Source organism: Harpegnathos saltator, unplaced genomic scaffold, assembly GCF_003227715.2.
Source record: "Harpegnathos saltator strain DR-91 unplaced genomic scaffold, Hsal_v8.6 scaffold166, whole genome shotgun sequence".
Taxonomy (NCBI): domain Eukaryota; kingdom Metazoa; phylum Arthropoda; class Insecta; order Hymenoptera; family Formicidae; genus Harpegnathos; species Harpegnathos saltator.
Window position 1 is genome coordinate 1,029,289 of NW_020229946.1, and position 23,857 is coordinate 1,053,145.

The window sequence follows — 23,857 nt, forward strand, 5'->3', positions numbered from 1 at the left end:
GGAGATGCTGCTCTAAGTGAAACAACGTGCCGTGATTGGTTCCGTCGCTTCAAAGACGGTGATTTCGTTGTTGACGACCGTTCGCGTGAAGGAAGGCCAAAAACCTTCGAAGACGCTGAATTGGAGGCATTGCTCGATGAGGATCCGTGTCAAACGCAAAAAGAGCTTGCTTCAGCATTAGGAGTTACCCGCCAAGCCATTTCCAAGCGATTACATGCGTTGGGAATGATTAAAAAACAAGGAACTTGGGTTCCTTATGATTTGAAGCCAAGAGACGTTGAGTGTCGTTTTTTCGCCTGTGAATAACTGCTCCAGCGGCAAAAAGGAAGGGTTTTCTTCATTGCATCGTTACGGGTGATGAAAAATGGATTCATTACAGCAACCCAAAGAGAACAAAATCATGGGGATTGCCCGGTCATGCTTCTACGTCGTCGGCTCGGCCGAATATTCACGCTGCGAAGGTTTTGCTGTGTATTTGGTGGTACCAGGGCGGTGTTATTTATTATGAGCTGTTGAAACCGAACGAAACCATCACTGGGGAACAGTATCGAACTCAATTGATGCGATTGAGCCGAGCACTGCGCGAAAAGCGGCCACAATACGAGCAGAGGCACGAAAAAGTGATTTTACAGCATGACAACGCTCGACCTCACGTTGCCAAACCCATTAAAACCTACTTAGAAACGCTCAAATGGGAAGTCCTACCCCACCCGCCATATTCCCCAGATATTGCGCCGTCCGATTATTACTTGTTCCGTTCGATGGCACATGGTCTGGCTAATCAGCAGTTCCGCTCATATGAAGACATGTCAAAATGGCTTGATTCGTGGATAGCCTCAAAAGACGAACACTTCTACCGTGACGGTATTCGAGCTCTGCCAGAAAGATGGGAAAAAGTTGTCGCTAGCGATGGGCAATATTTTGAATGATTCATTTGTAACCATTTTTTCACAATAAAGTTGCATTTTCATCAAAAAAACAGCGAGAACTTAGTTGCGCACCTAATAAATTTCCTCGAATTTAAGGCTGTTTTTTATGTACTGAGATACTTCGCAGGGGAACCTTCCAAATGTAATATTCTACTACCGCAATTGCATACATCAATCGCTTTGGGTCCATTCAATATCTACATTTAACTTCTTTGGCAAAAGAGATTTGGACATAGTGTGAGAATCGCGATATTTTTTTGTTCGCATCTTATGTTGTCTCCATTGATAACACTGTAGCTGATCGCGAATCTAGAGCGATCAGTCTGGATACAGAATGGTCCTTAGCCCAATTCGCCTTTACGAGGATCTCAGTAGAGTTCGGTCCAATTGATATTGACCTGTTTGCATCAACCATTAATACAAAGTATATGTGTCATGGTTTCCAGATCCAGGTTCTGTAGCAGTAGACGCGTTTACCCTTTCTTGGTCAGGGATGAAGTTTTTTGCTTTTCCCCCCTTCATCCTGCTGCCTCGCGTCCTCCGAAAAATTGTGAACGATAAAGTGAAAGGAGTCGTTATAGTACCTTGGTGACCATCACAGGCTTGGTTTCTCTTGTTTTGTCAACTGTTGACCAGGGAACATATAATATTTCCTCCTTGTCACGATTTACTCTCGTCTCCTTTCAGGGATCGGCACCCAGCGTGGAGAACCCTTTCTCTGGCGGCAGGGAGTTTATCCGGCTAGCTTTCCTCGATCGCGATGTACCAAAGGCACTAGAGGCTATATTAGTCTCATTAGCTGATTCGACAATTCGCCAATATTCCAAGCCACTTAAAGACTGGTGGTTCTATTGTCAATCTACAGCGTCTCTCCTTTGACATCAAGCCCTTCACAGTTCTTGGAGTTCTTAGCGCAAAAACTAGAAGGAGTAAATTCATATTCGGCAATTAATACTATCTGTAGCGCTATCTCTCTTATTACGCATAACGAGATCGGGAATCACGTTCTCATGAAACGTTTTTGTAAAGGGGCAGGAGCCCTTAAACCTTCACGCCCTCGTTATGACTATGTCTGGGATCCAGCTCCAGTACTTGTGAAACTTGCGACTATACAGGGTGTCTCAGAACTTTGGGACACGTGCTCCGTAGGGACATAGAGCTAAGTGAAAGGAACAAAAAAGTCCTCTACCATAATGTGAAAATCGTAATAGTTTTTTAGTAATAACAGCCTAAAGCTAGCCGTTTTCCATGCCCAGCGCGGCCTATAGACGCTCCGCGGCAAGCTGTATGCGTAGGGGCCAGGGCGTGCAAACTCTTATGGAGCGAAAATGATTAGCGTTAGCAGCGTTCTCTGAGATGGGACATGTGAGAAATCGGAACTAATTTGTGGCCGCCATATTGCTACAGTTGCGTTCGCTTTAATGCTTTAATGCTTTAAGCCTTCAATAAGAAAAAAAGAAAGTGTTACGAAGAAGAGGTGTTACGAGGAAGAAACATGAGAAGAAACAGGTGCGAGAAGGAAAAACTTTTAGTATTACTGCCAGTAACGACAACCAAAGTGTAAGTTTTGTTTTTATATATTGTGTTGTATTTACATATAAATATTATGCATTAGTATAAGTGTCCACTTTTTACTAACAGAGACTAATAAGCAAAAAGTAAAAGTAAGCTTTGCAATATGCTAACATAGCAAGAGCAAGTTTGATAAAGATTGTAGAAATTCTTAGCGATGCATGCCTGCATGAAGTTTGTGCTTAGTTTCTGCTGTTAATCTGCTGCTAAAAAATTTGATACACCTTGTGAACGAGTTATTTCAGCAGATTGATGACTGAAAACAAGAAGAATATGTTATGACTATCCTTGAACGTAATGTCAAATCATGTTATATTAGCTGGTTACTTTTTGAACATGAGCTGTATGCAGGCATAGATAGCTAAAATTTCTTCATGGAATCTACTCTATATATATATATATAATTTATGAAGATATTTATGTACTTTCTCTCTCTCTCTCTCTCTCTCTCTCTCTCTCTCTCTCTCTCTTTCTCTCGCTCTCTCTCCCTCTCTCTCTCTCTCTCTCTCTCTCTCTCTCTCTCTCTTGCAGAAGGACTACAAGAAGACTTCAACAAGGGAAGAAGAAAAAACAAGAAGAAACAGTTATTCAAGAACCACCAAAATCTTTTCCCTGTTAGCGACAAACAACTTGTTTTATTTGAGTATGCATGATACTGTAATATTGTATACTGATGATGCAAACATCTGTTTAACTAAATACAGGTTTATTTTTTTTATAGGTCTCATAACAGCGGGATCAAGATGTATATTGTGTACCAGGATGTTCGACAGGGAAGACAGCACCATCGCATAAATTCCCACGAAATGCTGAACGTAGGCTATAATGGTTCAAGAATTTGAAAATGGAGCCAGTGGAAGGATCTGAGGAGAAAAAGTTATGAGTATGCTACAACCATTTTAGGGACAGCGATAATATACAATTTTATTACAAATTTCTTTTAATATTATTATAAAATTTAGTATTATTAATAAATTATTGTCCTTATATTTATGTTTAAGGTATTAATATTTTCTTTATGTATACATATTTACATTTTTTTCGTCAAATATATACATTTCACAGAATACACATTATTTTCTGCATTTTTACTTCGCACTAATATTCCTCATATTTTCTATATATACTACACGCACATACGTGTTAATATGTGTGTATAGACAGCTATATATACACATACATTGACACATAACGCCATATTGAATTTTAGTACCACCGAAGAAATGTCCCATTTCAGAGAGCGCCTCAAACGTTAGACGCTAAATATACACGGGAGTTTAACTGCTCAGTGGTGCGATTCTGTAACTCGTTATTGGAGTTAACGATAGTTTCGTTATTGTTGCGCAGCTTTTCTACGGTATACAAAAGCGCAACGATAACGAAAGTGTCGTTAACTCCAATAACGAGTTACAGAATCGCGGTATTGGTAGGGGCTGAGCGATAACGCGGCTCGCGCTGACCGTCGCACGGCGTCAAAGCGCCAAGACGCCATCGCGACAGTCAGCGCGAGACGTGTTATTGCTCAGCTCCTACGCACACAGCTTGCCGCGGAGCGTCTATAGGTCACGATGGACGTGGAAAACGCCAAATTTTATGCGGTTATTATTAAAAAACTTACGATTTTCACATTATGGTAGAGAACTTTTTTGTTCTTCTTACTTAGCTCTATGTCCTTACGGAGTCCGTGTCCCAAAGTTCTGAGACACCCTGTATATCCCTACGATTCACTCCCTCTCGAAGTCATTACAAAGAAATTAGTCCTACTCCTCACTCTCGGTACGGGCCAACATGCACAAACGCTTGCATCTTTCAGAAGAATATCTCAAATGTCTATAGATGATAAGCTCATTATCAGGGTTCCAGATCGTATAAAAACCTCTGCTCCGGGGCGTTCGCAACCTTTTTTCTAGTTCTTGTCCGTTTACAGTAACGAGAACCTCTGTATCTATAGACTAGTAAAACACTACTTGAGTGTAACTCAGGCTATACGATGTCCTTCGGATGACTCGTTTTTCATTTCTTTCGTTAGACCTCACAAAGCTGTAGATCAACAAACGATCAGCCGTTGGTTGCGGTTAAGCCTGAACGACTGTGGAATTAGGACTGATTTATTTACATCACACAGCATGCGTCATGCCTCGACTTCGTTGGCGGCCCAAAAAGGAGTGACTTTAGATTTTATAAAGCTTGCTGCAGGTTGGTCGGGTTCGTCGCAAGTCTTCACACGTTTTTATAACCGCCCAATTATAAATCTGGAGAAGTTCGGTAATTCAGTTTTATGTTCCTAACCTAAGTTCTTGGTTTATATAAAGAGTGTCCCAAAATTCACGCAAGAAGTAATTTTGATAGAAAACACAGTTTTATAATTAAAAATTGTAAATTTTTCATTGATTCATAAAGTTTACAGTATAGGGTTATGTATGGAATAGCATATCGGGTAAATGGCCTCCACGATTTTGTTGGCACATATGCACTCATTTGTTGAAATTTTCTATGACCGCTTTGCATAAATGTGGAATTTCGTTGATACAGCGCATAATTTCCTCCTTCAAAGCGTGGGTGGTCGTGGGCTTGTTGGCATAAACCTTGGACTTCAAAAAACCCCAAAGAAAAAAGTCCAACGGCGTTAAATCGCATGATCTGGGCGGCCAAATCTGATCACCAAAACGGGAAATTACACGACCAGGAAATGACTCATGCAGTAATTGAATTGTTTCTCGGGCTGTATGGCAAGTAGCACCGTCTTGTTGAAACCACATGTCGTCCACATCCATATCTTGCAATTTAGGCACACAAAACTGGTTTATCATGTCGCGATAGCGAGCACCATTAACTGTTATTGCCTGACCAATCGCATTTTCGAAGAAGAATAGTTCGATGATGTCTCCAGCCCAAAATCCGCACCAAACAGTGACACGTTGTGGATGCATTTGTTTCTCAACAATCACTCCTGGGTTTTCTGAACCCCAAATGCGACAATTTTGTCGATTAACCAAACCATCAAGATGAAAATGAGCCTCATCGCTGAAGATGATTTTGTTCGAAAAATCAGCATCCACTTGTTGTTGTTCCATAATCCATTCAACGAACTCTCTTCGCTGTGGCCGTTTACCCGATATGCTATTCCATACATAACCCTATACTGTATTCTTTATGAATCAATAAACAATTTACAGTTTTTAATTATAAATCTGTGTTTTCTATCAAAATTACTTCTTGCGTGAATTTTGGGACACTCTTTAGTATAGAAGCTACTAAAATATATATAAGTTCACCCATCTCTCAAGAGGAGGCAATATTTATATTTATTCAGCATTATTTAAAGGTTATAGATCTTCAGACAAGGTCAGCGTGCTCAAAGAAGAAGGGTTTTTTCTTTCGTTAGGAAGGCGCAAATTGTTTTCTAAACATCTACATTATCCATACGGAAAACCACAGGGCATAATTATAAAATCAAACGAACTCACCGAGTGAAGTTCGATTTGAATTATGCTTGTGCGGGAACGCGCGGGGACCGGTGGCGCTGGGGAGATAGCGTTTTCTCGCTTTGGAACTACTCTGAACTGTTGGTAAATGCGTGTAACAGAAGTGCTACTACATTATCCATACGGACAAAATGACAAGCATAATTCAAATCGAACTTCACTCGGTGAGTTCGTTTGATTTTATAATTTTTTTTAAACTATATGTACATAATGCTTTTTAAATGTGCATGGTTGTATCCCATATTATTATCATGCAGCAATGTGTTTTGCTTATCTTATCATAAAAATAACAACAACTGCTGTTTTGACAATTGATATTTGATAGAAATTGATTTGATTAAATTGATTTGATTAAATATCTTCACAACTATAAGTCCTGATATTGTTTCGACATATATTTTGATGATCGAAAAAACGTGGAATACACTTATATCAATATACTGAACAAAATCTTTTATTGTATAAATCGTTTGTATAAATCATCATTTATCTATATCTGAAATTTCCAACTCTTTCAATATCCGATATATGTAAACTCTCAGTTTAAATTATAGCAATTGGCATTAAAGCGTAATCACGATGCTTTCTTCTTCCTATTATCACTCTTCGGTACATTTCACATGACAAAGATCAGTTAAGGTTATATGAATTGATCTCTGTCCTATCAATTCATCTTTCTTGGTATGAGGAATTACTCACGCGTGAATTTTCTCCTCGAGTGATCGTCGTGTTTCGTATTTACCTCGACGAAGATAGTGATATTTGAAGGAGATTTTTCTATCCGTCTATCTGTCGAGGACGAGAACGACGACGATGACGACGACGAAGCATTCATCGTCCATATGCACTTTGTGTCGGAGTCGACCCTCCAGCTTCACCGGTCGAGATGAGCAACATTTCTCAGACGAATCCGACACCGCTCTTCTTCCTTCACAAAGGGCCCTTTCGTATCGCAATAATGTGTAAATCGCAAGAGACAGTCTGCTGTGCGACGACGATGGATCCTTTGACGTATACGAACCTCGTTATTTTACACCCGTCATTCATTTCTACGCTGCTCTAGCAAAGTTTCGCTTACCCGTGCGCGCACGTTCATATGTTCCGTCTTCTCTTTTCCGCTTTCGTTTCCACGATCCTGTTCGACGCGATTCTTTCCACTATCCTCTCGAATGTCAGTCCGTCGCATACGTCTGCTCTATCGGGAAAAATATCGGCGAAAATTACGAGATATTTCAAGTACATCCACCTTTACTTTGTTAATTTCTCCATTGAGCAGGCAGTAATATTCTTGTAATTAAGCTCTGATTTTTCAAATGTAATTTTTTAGCTATAAGTCAAACTGTTATTTAATTCTATCTATTCTGCTATTTTCCATAAAATATCCCAACAGACATCGGTGTTTCTGTTAATTTAATTTAATTTAATTAATTTAATTATTTTTAGCCTATTAATCTTTTCCTAAATTTTATACAATATTTCTCGACAAAAGATGGCTTAACGTTGACTTTTCGTTAAGAAAATACTAAACCTGATAAATTTTGTTCTTACGCATTTTTTTAGTGGCGCTTTCAATTGAGTGCAATCTTTCACACCGACCATTATTCGAGTCAGGCGCCTGAAAGATAGATTATCGAATTAAATTTTATTGTCTCATGTGGAAAATTCTCGTCACGCTTCCTCTGTCATCTCCTGAGTAATGGAACGTTCTCAAAACGAAGTGCAAAATTCGCTGATGAACTCTAGCCTCCTGAACCACTTATCTTTGATCCATAATCCTTCCAAGATTTACGCTTTTTCCGATTACTTCCATGCATAGATTATCTTCGAACAGCGTTTCGACACTTAACCAACCAATATCCATAATAAAATATTATCAATTCATAATCGATGATATATTTACAGTAATATACGATAAAAAGGAGTAACTTAAATATGATAAATAATTTTTTACTTTAAATATAATAAATAATTTGTTACTTCAAAAGTAATAAATAAATTAATTAATATGAATATTATATTTTCTTACCAAACACTACAAAAAAAGTAATTGCAGAACAAGCGGAATCATTTAAATTTTAGGAGATTTTACTCTTATATAAGAATCAAGAGAATTCCTCTAAAATTAAGAGGAAAATACACTGTTCAAAAGAATTATGGCATAGATAAATTATTGCCGAAAATTGGCCAACTTTGACTGGTGATTACTTCGCGAAAAATTATTGTAAACTAATGATTTTTTTTCAAAATAAACCTTGAAGTCTCTAGTTTAAGAATGTATCTCCATTTTTTGCATGCGATGCACTCCTACCCCTGTAACCCTTGACATCTGAGGGCATGTTTGGTATACTGAAAATTGCAAAGTTTGACGGAATGCACGGACGCGGACAATTTTTTTCGGAGACGCCGTTTGTATCGTCATAAAGCTCAAATCTTTCCCTTCAATTTAAAAAAAATGGAGTCGCCACAATTTTTTTCGCAGTTACAGCTTTTCAAAAATATCGTTGTTTTTGGCATTCGGGCCAAGTGTGCACGCATGTGTGTGTGTGTCCGTGACAGAAAAGATAAGGACTCCGTGGTTCGTCACTTCCACAGTAATTATTGACTCCAAACCCTCCCTTCTGTGCACGTGAGTGCGCGCGTGTGTGTGTGTATGTATGTGTGCGTGTAGGTGCATCTTCAATATCTCGTGTTTCCTCCACGCTGCCGGATCACTCCTTGCAGCCGGTCCCTCATGTTAATGCAGGCCCTAATTTCTTTCTGCAAAATATCATGCCAGATTTGAACCAGGGTCTGCGATAGGTCATTCAAATTGACAGGTTGTCTTGATAAATTTCTTAACCTATTTTTGAAGGGCTGTAACTTTGCGAAAAAAAATTGTAGAGACTCCATTTTTTTTTAAATTGAAGAGAAAGATTTGAGCTTTATGTAAACGGCGTTCCCCGTTTACGGGGAGAAATTGTCCACGTTCGTGCATTCCGTCAAACTTTGCAATTTTCAATATACTAAACATGCCCTCAGATGTCAGGGGTTACAGGAGTAGGGATGCATCGCATGCAAAAAATGGAGATACATTCTTAAAGTAGACTTCAAGCTTCATTTTGAGAAAACAAATCATTAGTCTATAGTAATTTTTCGCGAAGTAATCGCCAGTCAAAGTTGGCCAATTTTCGACAATAAATTATCTATGCCATAATTCTTTTGAGCAGTGTATTATAAATACATTCTTAAAGTTAGAGAAATTATATGTTATATATATAATGCAAATTTTATTGATTTTAATATAAATTTCTTATACACAGATTATTTAATCTTTTTTAAAGAGGATTATTATTTATTCTTACTGTACTTTATTCTTATTGGCTATACTAGTTAATTTGAGAAAATTATTATAATATATAGTGAAAAATAATATGTATAGATATATTACTTATAGATATAATACTTCTAGCTCTAGTTCTACAATAAGTAAGTACGAATGAAATAAGATCATCATAATAAATAAATATCCAATCAATTTTGTTATGGACTTTGTTACGTCCTAGAGGAGGAACGCAACCTTTTCGTTCGCAGGAAAGGCGAACCTTGTTCGTACACGCGTGTCAGTGAACGGGTCAGGGACCCGACGGGTCCCTTTACTCGGGCACCGACGTACGACGAGCGGTCCGTTTTTCGGTCAGGGACGCGAATCCTTTTACCGGGGATAGGACCATGAGTTGACTGTTGGAAGGGTGGGTGTGATTTTGAAATCAATTGATGGAAATAAATTAATAGCAAATTTATTAAAATATAAGTGACAACGAAATCGTATACGGCGCGGTTTGAAGTATTACAATAAATAAGATTACAGCGCGGTCTATTATAATTTGCTTAAATGATGGTGTGTATGTGTATGTGTATGTGTATGTGCGGGTAATCCGGGGTAAAAGAAGGAAGGAAAAGATAGAAAGATTAATATAGGAAAACTAGTCAAGTGAGGGGGAACGAGAGAGGTTTGGCGAATTTAGAGGAGTGGACAGTTCGGAAAAAGAGACAGGAGAATAAGATATTGTGGAAAAGGATTCTTCTTTCGATAAAGCGATTAAAGTGAACCATTCATTTAAAATTTATTAGATATTATTCCAATTGTTTTCCTCTTATTTTAAGGGATTTCCTTTTATATCAATTAGAGGGGTGGAAAAAGTGGATGCACGTGGGGAAGAAGAGGTAGGAGTATCAGGGGATAAATATTGAGAAAATAGGAGAGGAGGTAGGATTGTCGGGTCTGGATGGAAATCTATATCTAATCCGATGCTAATTATGTTTCTGATATACTGTAATTGTTGGTCAAAATTGTATGGGTCTGTTATCTCGTCAAAGAGATGGAGGACCCGATGGATGGTTACTAGTGAATGATAGTAATGGCCCACTAAAACCGTAGTTCCACAAGGGTGGAATTAGTAAGAATGGAGGTAAGGAGGGTAGAATAGTAAATAAAACTACTTACTGCTGATTCACGCAAGGAAAGGAGTGGTTGAAATAGTCTGCGTGGGGTCCCAATTTCAGGTTGTCCACTCCCAACTGGCAGCTGTTTCTCTTTTTTTGTTTTTGGAAGGTTGGCGAGACCCCACTAAGAATAGTATTCGTGGAACACTGTGCACTTGCCACACTTGAGTCACGGGTTATCAAAATCTGAATTGAGTCTAGACCTGAGTCCGAATCTAAGTATGACTTTTTCGTTTTCGTATGTTCTTCTGTCTCTCAGAGTAGTGTCGCGGAGGCGGATTACCGCGGTTTTTATACCGATAATCGGAGGCAGAAGTTATCAGGGTGGGTAGAGAGATGGCCTTTGAGGAAGGGGTGAATTGGTCTTAGTGGGAAAAAGTCTCAGCCATTAGAAATTAAGGATGAAGTTAAAAGGCATCATGGGAGGAGACGGTTAGTTTTTGGAGATATGAATATGGAAGGGCTAAAGGGTGGAGCGTGGGTGTTTCATAGTTTTAGGTGGATATGATATGATTGGCTGAATGGATTAGGCGCGACAAGCGTGGAGGTGGTGGATTCTTGAGATAGAGAAATGTGGAATACAAGTGGCCGGCTGGAAAAATCAAAATGCCGTAAATCAAAGGCTGAGATCAGATTTTACGACTATCAGTGAAGTAAACTTTGTTGGTTAACTGATAGGGCACATATGGTTTTGGATTGGGAAGATGTAAATTTCAAATTTTAGAGCAGGAATGCTCTGATTTGCTTTGTTTTACTAAAGGTTTGTTAGCGCGGAGTTTCAAATTTTTATAGCTAGGATGACGGACACACTTGGCGAACACTATCCAGATATAAACTTTAAACGAAGACGTAGATTTTTACAACAGGGCACTATTTCCTGTTATGGAATTTTCCCGAATCGTCTTTCATTTGGCGCGACGGCTGTTCGCCAGATGGGTCTGTTTCCTAATTTATATTTATATATGTATATATTCCTATTATAGTTATATTAGGAGAATATAAATCCGCGAGAGGAAAAGACAATTTTGTTAATTAAATCTGCAGGACGTAACAACTTCATAGCTACAAAGATGTTCATCATATCTAATTGTATGAAACATAGTTAAAAGAAAGAATATATTATTCAACTTCTTGCAATAGATTATAAACTGTATTTGATCAAATATGGGTAAATTATCTTTGTTATATGTTACAGCAACACACATACCTTTTTTTAAAAAGCGTTTTAAATGTTCTGACTTATAAGCATATGGTTATTTTTTTGTTCATGTCTGAAAGTAGAGCATGACTGAACAAAATAAGCGGACATTCAAATCGACATATTCCTCTTCATATAAGAGGAAAATTAATTGATATAAAAGGAAATCCCTTAAAATAAGAGGAAAACAATTGGAATAATATCTAATAAATTTTAAATGAATGGTTCATTTTAATCGCTTTATCGAAAGAAGAATCCTTTTCCTAAAAAGCTTCGCTTAGAATATGAGACTATGAGAAAAATTACTTTACAAATAGAATATTTTTTGGAGTGAAAAGTAATATCAGAAGAGATTACCTAATCATTATTTTATTTTAATTCTCATCAACTAATAATCTAATTTATATTTTCGAGAATTATATGATAATTAGCTGAGTTCATTCGCCGGGGTGATTGGCGATGTGGTTGAGTCTCTGTACTTTCTGAACTTTCTGAACATTCATAACGTCATGCAGAACACGAGCCCTTTTACGTTCCAGTACTCGTCTCACTTGAGGAGCCGGGAAACATTAATTCAACGTGGATCAAATGAACGGACGTCAAACGAGCGATAGGACGAAATGAGCGCGAACTCTATGCGAAGAACTCTCGTAAAAGTTATCGCTGCTTCATTACCACGGTGAGAAGGTAGGGGAAGAAGGGAAACGAGGAAGTGAGAAGGTGATAGAGAGTCAGGCAGGGAGAACGGATCTACGTCGTTTGACGGAGGAGGTACATCGATGACCGATGAACGCCGGAAAAATGGCGGGTAACCGGAAGTCGGAGATTTTCTTCGCCCGCACTTTCCTTATCCCCTTCTCCCGCCTACCCTCTACGTCCCCATCATCCACTCGAGTCGGGAAAGCACTTTAGCTGCTGTCGCAGTTATGGCAGCTGCGAGGGTGGTTCTCCTGCTCGACTCGGCCACGCACACGTACACGTGCACCTGCATTCGCGACCGAAGCCCGACGAGACTCGAGGAGCTTTCGCCTGAAAAGGCAAGAGCCGTCGAGGGTCGAAGCTGCACTTGTCGCGGTACGTGTGCAACGTGTCGGTCCACCGGTGCAACGTCGGGGCACTTAGGCGAACTCCGCTCGCCTCCTGACGGACGTAAACTTTTAACGAGTGACCATACCGATGGAGGTGGAGGTGGATAAGAAGGAAGCGAAGGAGCAAGAGGAAAGATATGGGAGCGGGGGAAGGAGTGAGAGGACTGGCTTTTCTGCGGTCGCAAAAAGACACGCTTCGTACTTCGTTATGAGTCACGGAGACGCGCAGTGGGTATGTTCACGGTCGCGTAACACGTTTGTAAAGTTCCACGGCGAACGAACATGGCGTGGAACGGAATGTAATGCAGGTGGGACCGAAGACAAATAGCCGCGCGCCTGTAGCTTCGCGCAACAGGCATCGGAGTTGCGGTACAGTATCGGGTAATACGATTCTTATACGGTAGATGAAGAGCCTGTGTTTCGTGAATGGCAAGCGCTTCGCGCCACCCTCTACTTCCCTACCCTCCCCCTGAAACAAAACCGAGCCGTATGCTACATTGGGAGAATCCGCTACGTGTAAAATATTGTTCTTTAACATTGAATGTCATCGAGTCACTTGAATAATGTTAAACGGTAATAATAATGTAGCGAAGTATTCGCCATGGAAAATTGCGTCTAATGAAGAGCGCCGGGGAAATATTTAGGAATGCCTGAAATAATATATAAAAAAGTTAGATAGAAGTAAAGAGAGGGAGAGAGAAATTTTCTCTGAGATATTATGCTGGATATTGTTATCAAGCGCGCATAAATAGTAACGATATAACTGTGATGTGAAATATTTTCATGAACGTATGTTGAGGAGAAATTACATATTTATAACCGAGGAAGAATGTTAAACACAGCGGAACGCCGTAGTGCCTAGTTTTCGAATCCCGTTGAGCAGTTGTGTGTGTAACTTACGCAACTGCGAGAAAATGTTACGCGTTTTACGCTTCGTCCTCGGCGTGACCTCGATATATCACACGACATGACAATTAGCAGCCGCATTATGTAGTTGTTGCGTGCATGCATAATTCAGCGCGATATCAGCGGCCTGCACGATATATCATTTGTCAGTTGATAAAGTTACTTCTGAAATAAAACCCCGTGGAAGCGAAGTACGCGCAATGTTGCTTTGGGAGCAATTTCACGAAGGATGCTAAATGGAGTCAAATGAAGGAATACTTCCATGCAACTTGGGGCACAACAAGGATAATTATATTTATGAGCAGAAATTCAAAAAATATATTCTTGTCTGCTGAATATAGATTGTCTTTTTTTATTGTTATGTAATAAACTAGGAATGCGTAACGCGTTAATTTAAATTATTAATACTGACAAATATTAGCTTATACGACATATAAAGCAACATGAACGTAACTGTGCATCTCACCAAATAATAAATAATAATAATTAATTATGAGTTTCTCTATTTATCATCACTATACATCGTCAATTAGAAGGAAAAGGAAGGACACGTTCTTGGTCCTCATTTATTCGCAATATTCCCCGAAACGATATTCTATTTATGCTGAACGATAAAAATATACAGAGCCATAGACGCGCAAAATGAACACTTGATTTACTTCGAATAGAACGTTCTTGATATCTCGCGATATTTATACATCGTAAAATGCCGAGAGAAGTCCAGCAGAGAAAAACCTGACACATAAATTAGTCCCTCGACTGGCTCTAGTGAACAACACTGCACGCAGTGACGCACTGCACATGAGCGAACTGGACTGAACAGTTAGAGATAGATTCATGCGATAGATTCATGAAATTATCGCTCTACTTTCGGCACGCGTAACTTTCGTCGTTAGCGCAGCGCTCGAGCAAAATTTACTGTTCGACGGAAACGGACCGTGGGAATGAATCAATTCGTATGTTTGTTGAGCGCGTGCGTCATGCCTCGAAAACATACGAAATTTTCTTCATTAATTTCGCGGTTCATTACGGTTCGAGCAACTATTCACTTAATTTGCCTGTTTACTTCATTAATTATATCAAGAAATGCTATTGGTATTTAGCCATCCAAATGAATTATTATCGCAAATAGATTTACTGCGCTTTTATTTTTCTGAATTGCATTTCGGAGAAAATATATACTCTGTGTCACTGAAATGTCACTTTATTGCATTTTGATCCCATTATTTCCTGCAATACCTCTTCATGTAATAAATTATTCCTTGCTTGATGTCATAGAGCGTTTCTTCAATATGTACAAATTAAATTTACCGACAACTCGCGATATTGCATTCAAATTGACAGAAACGCGCAAATAAAATAAAAATGTACATCAGTTTCCAGTTTTCGGCCGTTATTCTCTGTATGATATAGCCGTAATAATAATTTCCTTTAGTCTCTTGCCATACGCTGTAGACTTTCAGTAGAGTAACTTGTTCATATTCATACAAAGATACGCGTCTGCGAAAAGACTGACAGTACCACTCCTTCTGTCTACCTAAACAGGAAATATTTTTCTCTCTTTCGCAATATCAACATCAAACTGTAAAAAAATTATCTTCTTATCAATTAATAATAAAATTATTTTGTCTTTTATATCGATCCGGGAAAACATAGAATGAAATTATATAAAATATTAATTCAATTTATTAAGTTATTTGCAGAAGCGAATATAGCCGTTTATTTCACCTATTATCGTGAAAGAAGATAATTACGATATCTTACTGAAGATGAATCAATTCACACAAAAATCATATGTTTTTTATGTATTTTATTATATTTAATATCACTCGAAAATATAAAAGAATTCAGTTATTTACGGCGTGTTTTTACGGCGTATATAAAAAGAAGAGATATGCGTTGCATGTTTATTCGAAGTCATGTTTGAGCATAGACAACTAATTTGCGCGATAAATTTTGCATCGTCCTTTGCCCTTGGTTTACGCCCCATCAATTAAGTAGAAAACAGTTGGGAGCAAACAATTCATTCGATGATTATCTCTGAGATGTACTACAACTTCGTATGCATGTGTACTTTGACTTTAGTTCATTAGCAATAATAAAACTAGCACAAGCTTTTCGGCGCTAAGCCGGCTGTCAACTGACTCCGATTGCGCCTATAGATTGCTCTCGTTCCGCGCATCATGCGTTCGCCTTCCAACGCGGTTCCTACCGCTTTAATTAGATTTTCAATTAGATTTTAAAATGTGTACTGAGCTTCGAGAGCAGCCGGCTTTGTCGGTGGCACGCGTGGAAGTAAATTACTTTCAGCGACGATTACCTGGCGTGTCGATTAAAGCCTCTCTCTCTCTCTCTCTCTCTCTTTCTCTTTCTCTCTCTCCGCTTCTCTCTCTCTCTCTCTCTCCCTCTCTCTCTCTCTCTCTCTCTCTCTCTCTCTCTCTCTCCTTTCTCTCTTCTCTTCCCTCTTCCTCCTCTTCACTCTTCTATTCTTACGTCTCCTTCTCACCCTCCCTTTTTCTCTCTTTTATTCTTTCTTTTCCGGAATTTATTTAGCTATCTTTCTTTTTCTTTTGCCTCTCACGTAACTCACATAATGTACGCACGCATGCACGCACGTACGCACGCATATATATATATATATATATATAAGTATAATATATATATATATATATTGACGAAAACACAAAATACATACGCCTACTACCCCATACATATAAACACACACACACACACCACATACGCTGTACGTCTCCTCGCTGTTTCTGCATCCTGTTCCCATCACCGTCGCAGCCATACCGAGCTGCTTGTCGGCGAGAGCCCTTCACGAATGCACACGATTACCGTGGCTTCGCCGGGAAAGCACTAGGATTGCGCGCTTCCTGAGAGAGCCCGGGAATAGTCGCGTTTTGGATGAAACAATGTGCCATGGGTCGTTGATCTCGCATAGGAAAGTTGAAGTCGCGCGTACACTACGCGCCGGGCCGCGTCGAAACGCGCCGAACCGCGCGAAACTTTGCCTTTGGTTTAACGATTATGCGACGTGTCCCGGAGAGATTTATCAATGCTCCTTGGGGTCCCCTGTGCAATTATGAATGGACCGCTTGAGAATAATCGCTTCCGGGAACAAAGCGATCGATGCGCACGGTTGACCTCGACTTCTAAAGCTTAACCCTTGAACGTAAATTACTTTTTCTCGCATCTCGCTGGATGCTCGTGAAAAAGTCAGCTTGAACACGAGACTTGAGTCACGAAATCACTCTTCGATCCTTAATCGATCGTCTTACTGAGAACCATATTTCATAATTATTGCTCAATCAACTTAATATAAAGCTCGTTTCAAATTCTCTTTTAGCTATTTTCAAATTTTATCTGATCCCAAAGAAAGTTATTTTTTTCTTTTTTAAGAAAGAAGAGCGGTTCGTAGTGTGTTAATTTTAGTGGCAGGTTCGTTTTTTTCCTTGGAAATACTTGAAACCGATGTTTCTTCAATTGAAATGTCGAGAGACTAACGGATTTGCAGTTACAAGCAAGCGGAAATGAATGCGTCATTATTCAGATAAAACCGAGTTCTTCGGATTTTTCATTCATATCTGTGTTTTTGCAAACGCAAAAATGTAAATTTCTGACTTACAACTGCGAATCTATTGTGAAGTCATCGAAAACGGTATTAACCCCGCGATTGCATTCGCGATTCTCGTTTAATTTGTCGCGTTGTATGCAGTTGAATCTATACTCCGCGAGAGACTAACGATTCGTAACATATTATTAGAAATAAAAGAAGAAACATTCACTCGCGCCTCGTACCGATTGTTGCGGTTAATGTCAACGATTATTTAATTCAGCCCAGCAACGGAATTATTATTCACGAGTCCTCGTGCTGATTGGCAGCTTTGTAACGACGCGACGGTTGGACTTCAATCTTCGATCAATTAAGAATATTCATAAGCTTCTCCGGCTGTTATAGTCCCGGATCACGCTGAACGCGAATTGGACGGATTCAATCGAATCGCGGCGGAAAGTTCAAAAGACTGTGCACAGTCGACGCTTCCGAAAGATGCGATTTTCGCTCCGAATCTAGGCTTCAAATATCACCGTTCTCGCGATTAATTCACCTCGTCGTCACATCGTCTTCTTCGTCTATTCGGTGCAGTGGCGTAACTAAAATTTAGAATCTTCATATCGGGCAATATCGGCTGTGCATGATTGTCCGTTTTTCCTGGTTTCAACAATTACGTTAAATGACGTATCTATATTAAAGAAGGCAAGACATGAGATTGCGAACAACGCAAAGCTTTCTTGTTTTCATTTGTATATTTTTCTTCCATCTTGGTTCAATCTGCCGTATTCGCTTATTTATCTTTTCCTCCCATCTTCCTCCCGCCTTTTGTTTTCTTCTAACTTACCTCCTTATTATCTTTTCTTTCTTTTCTTCTCTTAATTTCAACATAGTAAATTACAATATTAAGTTCCTCACAACGTGAGGTCTTCAGGAGCGTTGATTACGCCACTGATTCATCATATTCCACGCCATGCGAAATTCTGTCGCGCGGACTGATTTCAATAAGGCGCCGCGGGAATCCTCGTAAAGCTCCGTTCGCGTTATCCGAGTTCTCGCGGGTTAATATCTTTATGAAACGATAAGACGCGGAAGATAATGAAACCGACGAAACGGGGGTCGTGTGATTAAGTGCCTTACGCTCGGCAATAAATGAATTCTGGCTTCTACTATTCGGTTTTTCTTCCGCCGTGACTTCATCGCACCTGTTTATGAGCCAGCGCTGGAATTTTATGAAATATGTAGAAAAACGCGTATTGTGAAACAGATATATTTATACAGATATATTTATACAGATATATTAAAACGCAAATATTATTAAAGCACTCAATAAAACGAGAGGCGCATCTATAGTATGAACAGAAATTTTTAAATGAGGTTTTCGACGTTTCAGTAATACGTACTATCTACCGAGTAGATTGTAATAACTAATATTATTACATAGATAATATAAAAATATAAAATATAAAAAAAATATAAAAATATTATTACACAGTTTTCTTAAAAGGCAATTATTCACTATCAATGATTAATTCTTTCTGCTTTTTTTCGGCAACAGTGATTTTAGTACATAGGCAAAAGACAAAAACTTCTCGCTCCATTCATTTCTAGTTGACTTCTTGTTCAATTACGTTCAGTTGCTTTTAAACTGCTAGCATATTGTTGAATTGTTTTTTTCAAAATTTATATATAAGCATGAAAGTAATGACACTATTATTTTTTCAATCGTTATCATCCGCACATAACAGCGTATCATAAATATAGATTTACTTATTTCTAACAATGCTTTTGTTCGTGCGCCCCTGCCAGTGCTCATGTTTTCGAGAAAAAAAAAGAAACAGATGCCGACAAGATCTTCGCACATTTATGAAGTTCGCACATTTATGAAGTTGAACGGATGGAAGAAAAAGAGAGACTAGAGAAAGAAAGGAAGCAAAAAAAATGCCGGCTGTTCGCTTTACGATGAAAATCAACATTGCGAAACGTGGGTGGACCAAGCGCGAGCAAACATCATGCGCGTTACTCACGCTAGCGATAGTCGTTCCACCTTTTTCCATTCCTCTCCCTTTCTCTTCTTTTCACCCCCTTTCTATTTCGGACTGACGTTATAAAAACGCTCTGAAAATTTTGAGTCTAGAGCTCTCAAATTTAAGGCGCGTTTACACGGTCGACATTCTACGCGAATACACTCTAGTGTTGTACATACTCGTCCAGTAATTCCCTTTTCCTTTTTTAATAGTCACTCTACAGAATATATCCCTGTTTTATCAAAGCATGTATGGTTAGCAATGTCTTTGTACGCAAATTATCGTTACATAAGTGGTAATTAATTTACATATCTATATCGATTGACAGTCATAGCGATCAGAATACTTTGAATTGTTCTCAGTATTAATTATCTGTTGCATTCCAAAGTATATTTTTATTCTGGAATTGCTCAAAGATTTGTTCTCTTTCTTGAGACTGGTATCGCAGCCTTTGCATGCAATATTATTTTTTTGCTCGGACAGAAAAAAGACGCGATGAAAACTTTAACGATTCTCCACTCTTTTGCCTTGCGAGAAAAAAAATTAATTTTCTTCACCAAAAAAGAGTAATAACAACACAACTATAAGAACGATCTTGCTAACGATCTTAATTGCTATTTAGCGCTCAGTTAAGCAATATTAATCAAATACCAACCTTTTCTTCCTACGACGATATTTCTCCGCGTGCGGCTCTGTGAACAATATAAGCGTATTTCGTATTACGCTCGCGTCGTTATTACATCTCGATTGCTGTGATTGTCGCGAGTGCTGCGGCACTTGCGTTAAATGTAAGTGGTTTGTGGCAAAGCGTCACAGACTAATGTCGATGGTCCTTGAAACATTCCAGTGCACCATTCAACGCGAGCAATTTAAATCAGTTACTTATTCCGACGAAGCGAAGATTCACTTCGACCTCACAATCCGATTCGCGGATTTTGCAGGCGTGAAGCTCTCACCGGCATCTCTTCACTCATAGACTCTCTTTTCCTTTCTCTTTTTCTCTCTTCCCTCCTCTCCCCTCTCTGTTCGCCGTTTTATTACTGCTCATGCCAATCTTGCACGTTCAAAGTGCCAATTACGCGAACGGGTCCGCCGAGCATCCTTTTCCTCCTTACATCTCTAGGAGAAGGAGTCTCGGCTGTAGTTACGGCTTCTTTTACTTCCGTAAGTGGCGCTCCGAAAGTCGATTGGAAAAGCCGAGGGGTTATGAAAAAACATACTAATATGGAAGACTAAATAGTGAGAAAGAGAGGCAGGGGGAAGGGAAGTTGTAGAAATGGACAGGTCTTGGGGAAAGAAAAACTTTGACGTACGAAATATTGCGTGAGGAGAATTTGATATTGAGAGGTATATTAATTGCAAAACTTCCTCGTTTTAATGCATTTCTAAATTGTAAAGATAAGATGAACATAATAACATGAGAATAAAATAAACTATTCCTTGAAGTATTCCTTTTGTATCAAATCACATTACATGTTTAAATTAGCCGTAACGTTGAAATATATGATGAAAGATAAAAATTAAATAATTAAATCTGTCCAACACGTCAAAGAAATGAAATGCGTCGTTGTTAAACTGCAGAAATTGCAAAGTGAATTTTCAATCACTGATGATTTTTCCGGAAATAAAAGGTACGGATAAAAAGATCCGCGCAATTCAAGCCGCGCGAGAGAGTACTTAGAGGCTTCCTTGTTGCGAAAATCTCACATTAATGGTAGCTGAGTGTGCAGACTAAAAGCGACAAGCGTACTTCGCAGGCTTGTAATTTCTGAGGACTTTGAGATCATTCGAGTTACGACTTCCTTTATTCCCGCGAATATCCAACGGAGAGAACGAAAAATAAAAAGATAAAGCAACTCTGTGCATTAACTTAAAGAGAGTTTCGAATTATTTTCGCGTTTATCGCTGCCGTCTTACTCCTGATACGTTTCTCGATGTTAAGGAAGGGAAAAACAACAGGAGAAGCAAATGTGAGTAAGAAATCAAGAAGTTCGAGTTTCAGCGCGACGACTTCGATATGTGAGACTTCTAAATGTGAAATAGATAAAATTTCTTTCACGATGGGATTGACTTTCCGTTATATGCATTTCTATAACGCGTTGTTCTCTCCTTATTTTTCCTTGCTGAGAGATTTTCTTACCAACTTCCGAAGTTCGCGACGCTATAGTGAGATCAAGCAAAAATACAACTCTTCAATCCCCGAAAAGCGAATCCGGGAAACTAATCAAAGAAATCGGATTGGAGCACGAAGTCAAAAGAGCATACAAAGGAGAACGGCGGGAAACCTGGTCTCTTCATCTGAGGACTGGTAAAGTAAGGGAGATCACCAAACATGAAGCTGATATAAAGAAATAACGTACAAGGTATCCAAGATTTATCACAAGTCCTTTAACATGTTGACTATCAAATTTTTCGTGTGAGTTATCTTACTGAGGTGCAAAAAGAATTCTTTATTCTATATGCAAGCTTTAAGTTAAACCGTATAGGATTTTTTGTAAGTTTCGCTGAAAAATAAATATAATTAATTAGCATTTAAAATAATACGCTGGTTTTTAAATAACATCAGGAACGAAGTTCCCTAATATCACTGTAGTTAACGTGTTAAATTTGTTAAGACTTTATAGGAAAATTGTAGAAAAATTATCTCATCCGGTAATTATTTGAGAATTAGAATTATTATTGGGGACTTGAATAAGTTCTCGCTGTTTTTTCGTGAAAATAGATGCTTCATTTAAAAAAATTAGTAAAGAACATGTCATTGAAAGTATTGTCCATCGCTAGCCACTACTTTCTTCCATACGAATACCATGTCGAAAGAACGATTCATCTTTTGAAGTTATCCACGAATCGACCCATTTTTTGGCGTCATCATAAGAATGGAAGTGCTGCTCAGTCAGGCCATGAGTCATCGATCGGAACAAGTGGTAATCGGAAGGAGCAATGTCCGGTAAATACAGCAGGTAGGGTAGGACTTCTCATTTGAGCGTTTCTAAGTAGGTTTTGACCGGTTTTGCAACATGTGGCCGAGCGTTGTCATGCTGCAAAATTACTTTGTCGTGTCTCTCCTCGTATTGCGGCCGTTTTTCCTTCAATGCTCGGCTCAAACGTAACAGACGCAATTGTAGTCGATAGCGATCTCCCGTGATGGTTTCGTTGGGTTTGAGGAGCTCATAATATACTACATCTAGCTGATCCCACCAAATACAGAGCATGAACTTGGAACCATGGATATTCGGCTTTGCCGTCGATGTTGATGCATGGCCGGGTTTACCCCACGATTTTCTACGCTTCGAGTTATCGTAGTATATCCACTTTTCTGCCGTTGGAGCAGCTGTTGACACGTGAAAAAAGGCCGTTCGACGTCTCTCGGCTTCAATTCGTACGGCACCCAATTTCCTTGTTTTTGAATCATTCCTAATGCTTTTAAACGTTTGGCAACTATTGCGTGATCAACTAATGATTCTGCAAGTTCATTTTGCGTCTGACATGGGTCATCATCGAGTAATGCTTCCAATTCTTCGTCTTCAAACTTTTTCGGTGCGCCAGAGCGTTCTTTATCTTCAACATCAAAATCATTACTTTTAAAGCATCTAAACCAATCTCTGCATGTTGTTTCCGACAGAGCATGGCCGCCGTAAGTCTCCACAAGAATTCTATGTGCTTCAGCTGCAGATTTGTTTTGAAAAAAGTAATGCAGTGAAATTCCCCACAAATACTCTTTTTTTGGCACGAAATTCGACATGTTTAACGCTATGAAAAAATATGTTGTTTACGCTTCGGTGGAATAATATATATTGTCACTTCGAGCCTAATGGTGGAGTTTCACGATGAAGTTGACTGTAGTATTGCCCGATGCAAAAAGGCTAAGATAACACCATCTATCGGAAAACAGCGAGAACTTATTCAAGTCCCCAATACTATGATTAGGATGTTTAATCTATTTGCAACATAAATGGATATATTCGTTCATTTTATTTAAATATTATTGCGAAAGCGAATAATTCCTAAGTAGCACTTAAATTTTTACAACAGCTGCGATAACGTTGTCACAGCTCAAATCGCAGCATTTTTGTCCAGCACAGTTATTGCTACAACGTTATTATAACGTTTTGACAACGTTGTACCAGCAAAAATTCGGACAACATTTTTAAGCTTTGAAAATGTTGTTGCAGCTATATGACTGCATAACTATTTTTGAAATTATGACAGCCTCTTTGAAAGAAAGATAAAAATAGCTAATAAACGGAGAACATTCTTTTATACTTAAATTAATATTTAATAAATATAAATTTTAAAATTTGCTTAAATTTTAAAATATTAAAAAAGAAAAAAATTGTATTTAACTAGAATTGAACCTGTGACCGTTCAGAATCTTTGTTACAATAAACTAAGATTAAATTTCGAGATGAACTAATCATTGCAAATTGTTACACTTTATGACATACAAGTATATTAGCGCGGACGCAAACTTACCAATTGGCAATTGGAAAATCGAAAAATCGTCAATGAAATGCTGCTTCAAAGGTATGAAAGGAAGTCAATTCTGCATCGAATAGTAACGGGTGATGGAAAATGGATTTATTTCGAAAATCCCAAGCGAAAAAAATCATGGTT

The 23,857-nt window shown here is 38.7% G+C and overlaps 1 protein-coding gene and 1 long non-coding RNA gene across 2 annotated transcripts; one reads left to right on the forward strand and one right to left on the reverse strand.

Moving 5' to 3' along the window:
* The first annotated feature begins 2,426 nt into the window (after positions 1 to 2,426).
* Positions 2,427 to 3,246, forward strand: LOC112588166 (uncharacterized). The gene is made up of 3 exons (XR_003112605.1): positions 2,427 to 2,489; positions 3,033 to 3,144; positions 3,223 to 3,246. It is a non-coding gene; the product is annotated as an uncharacterized LOC112588166 (long non-coding RNA).
* A 3,213-nt stretch (positions 3,247 to 6,459) lies between these two features.
* Positions 6,460 to 7,204, reverse strand: LOC109504618 (uncharacterized). The gene is made up of 2 exons (XM_025297019.1): positions 7,065 to 7,204; positions 6,460 to 6,990 (listed from the first exon to the last, which is right to left on the reverse strand). Exons 1-2 carry the CDS (start codon positions 7,170 to 7,172, stop codon positions 6,772 to 6,774), a joined length of 327 nt encoding a protein of 108 aa, XP_025152804.1. The 5' UTR covers positions 7,173 to 7,204; the 3' UTR covers positions 6,460 to 6,771.
* Between the last annotated feature and the right edge of the window lie 16,653 nt (positions 7,205 to 23,857).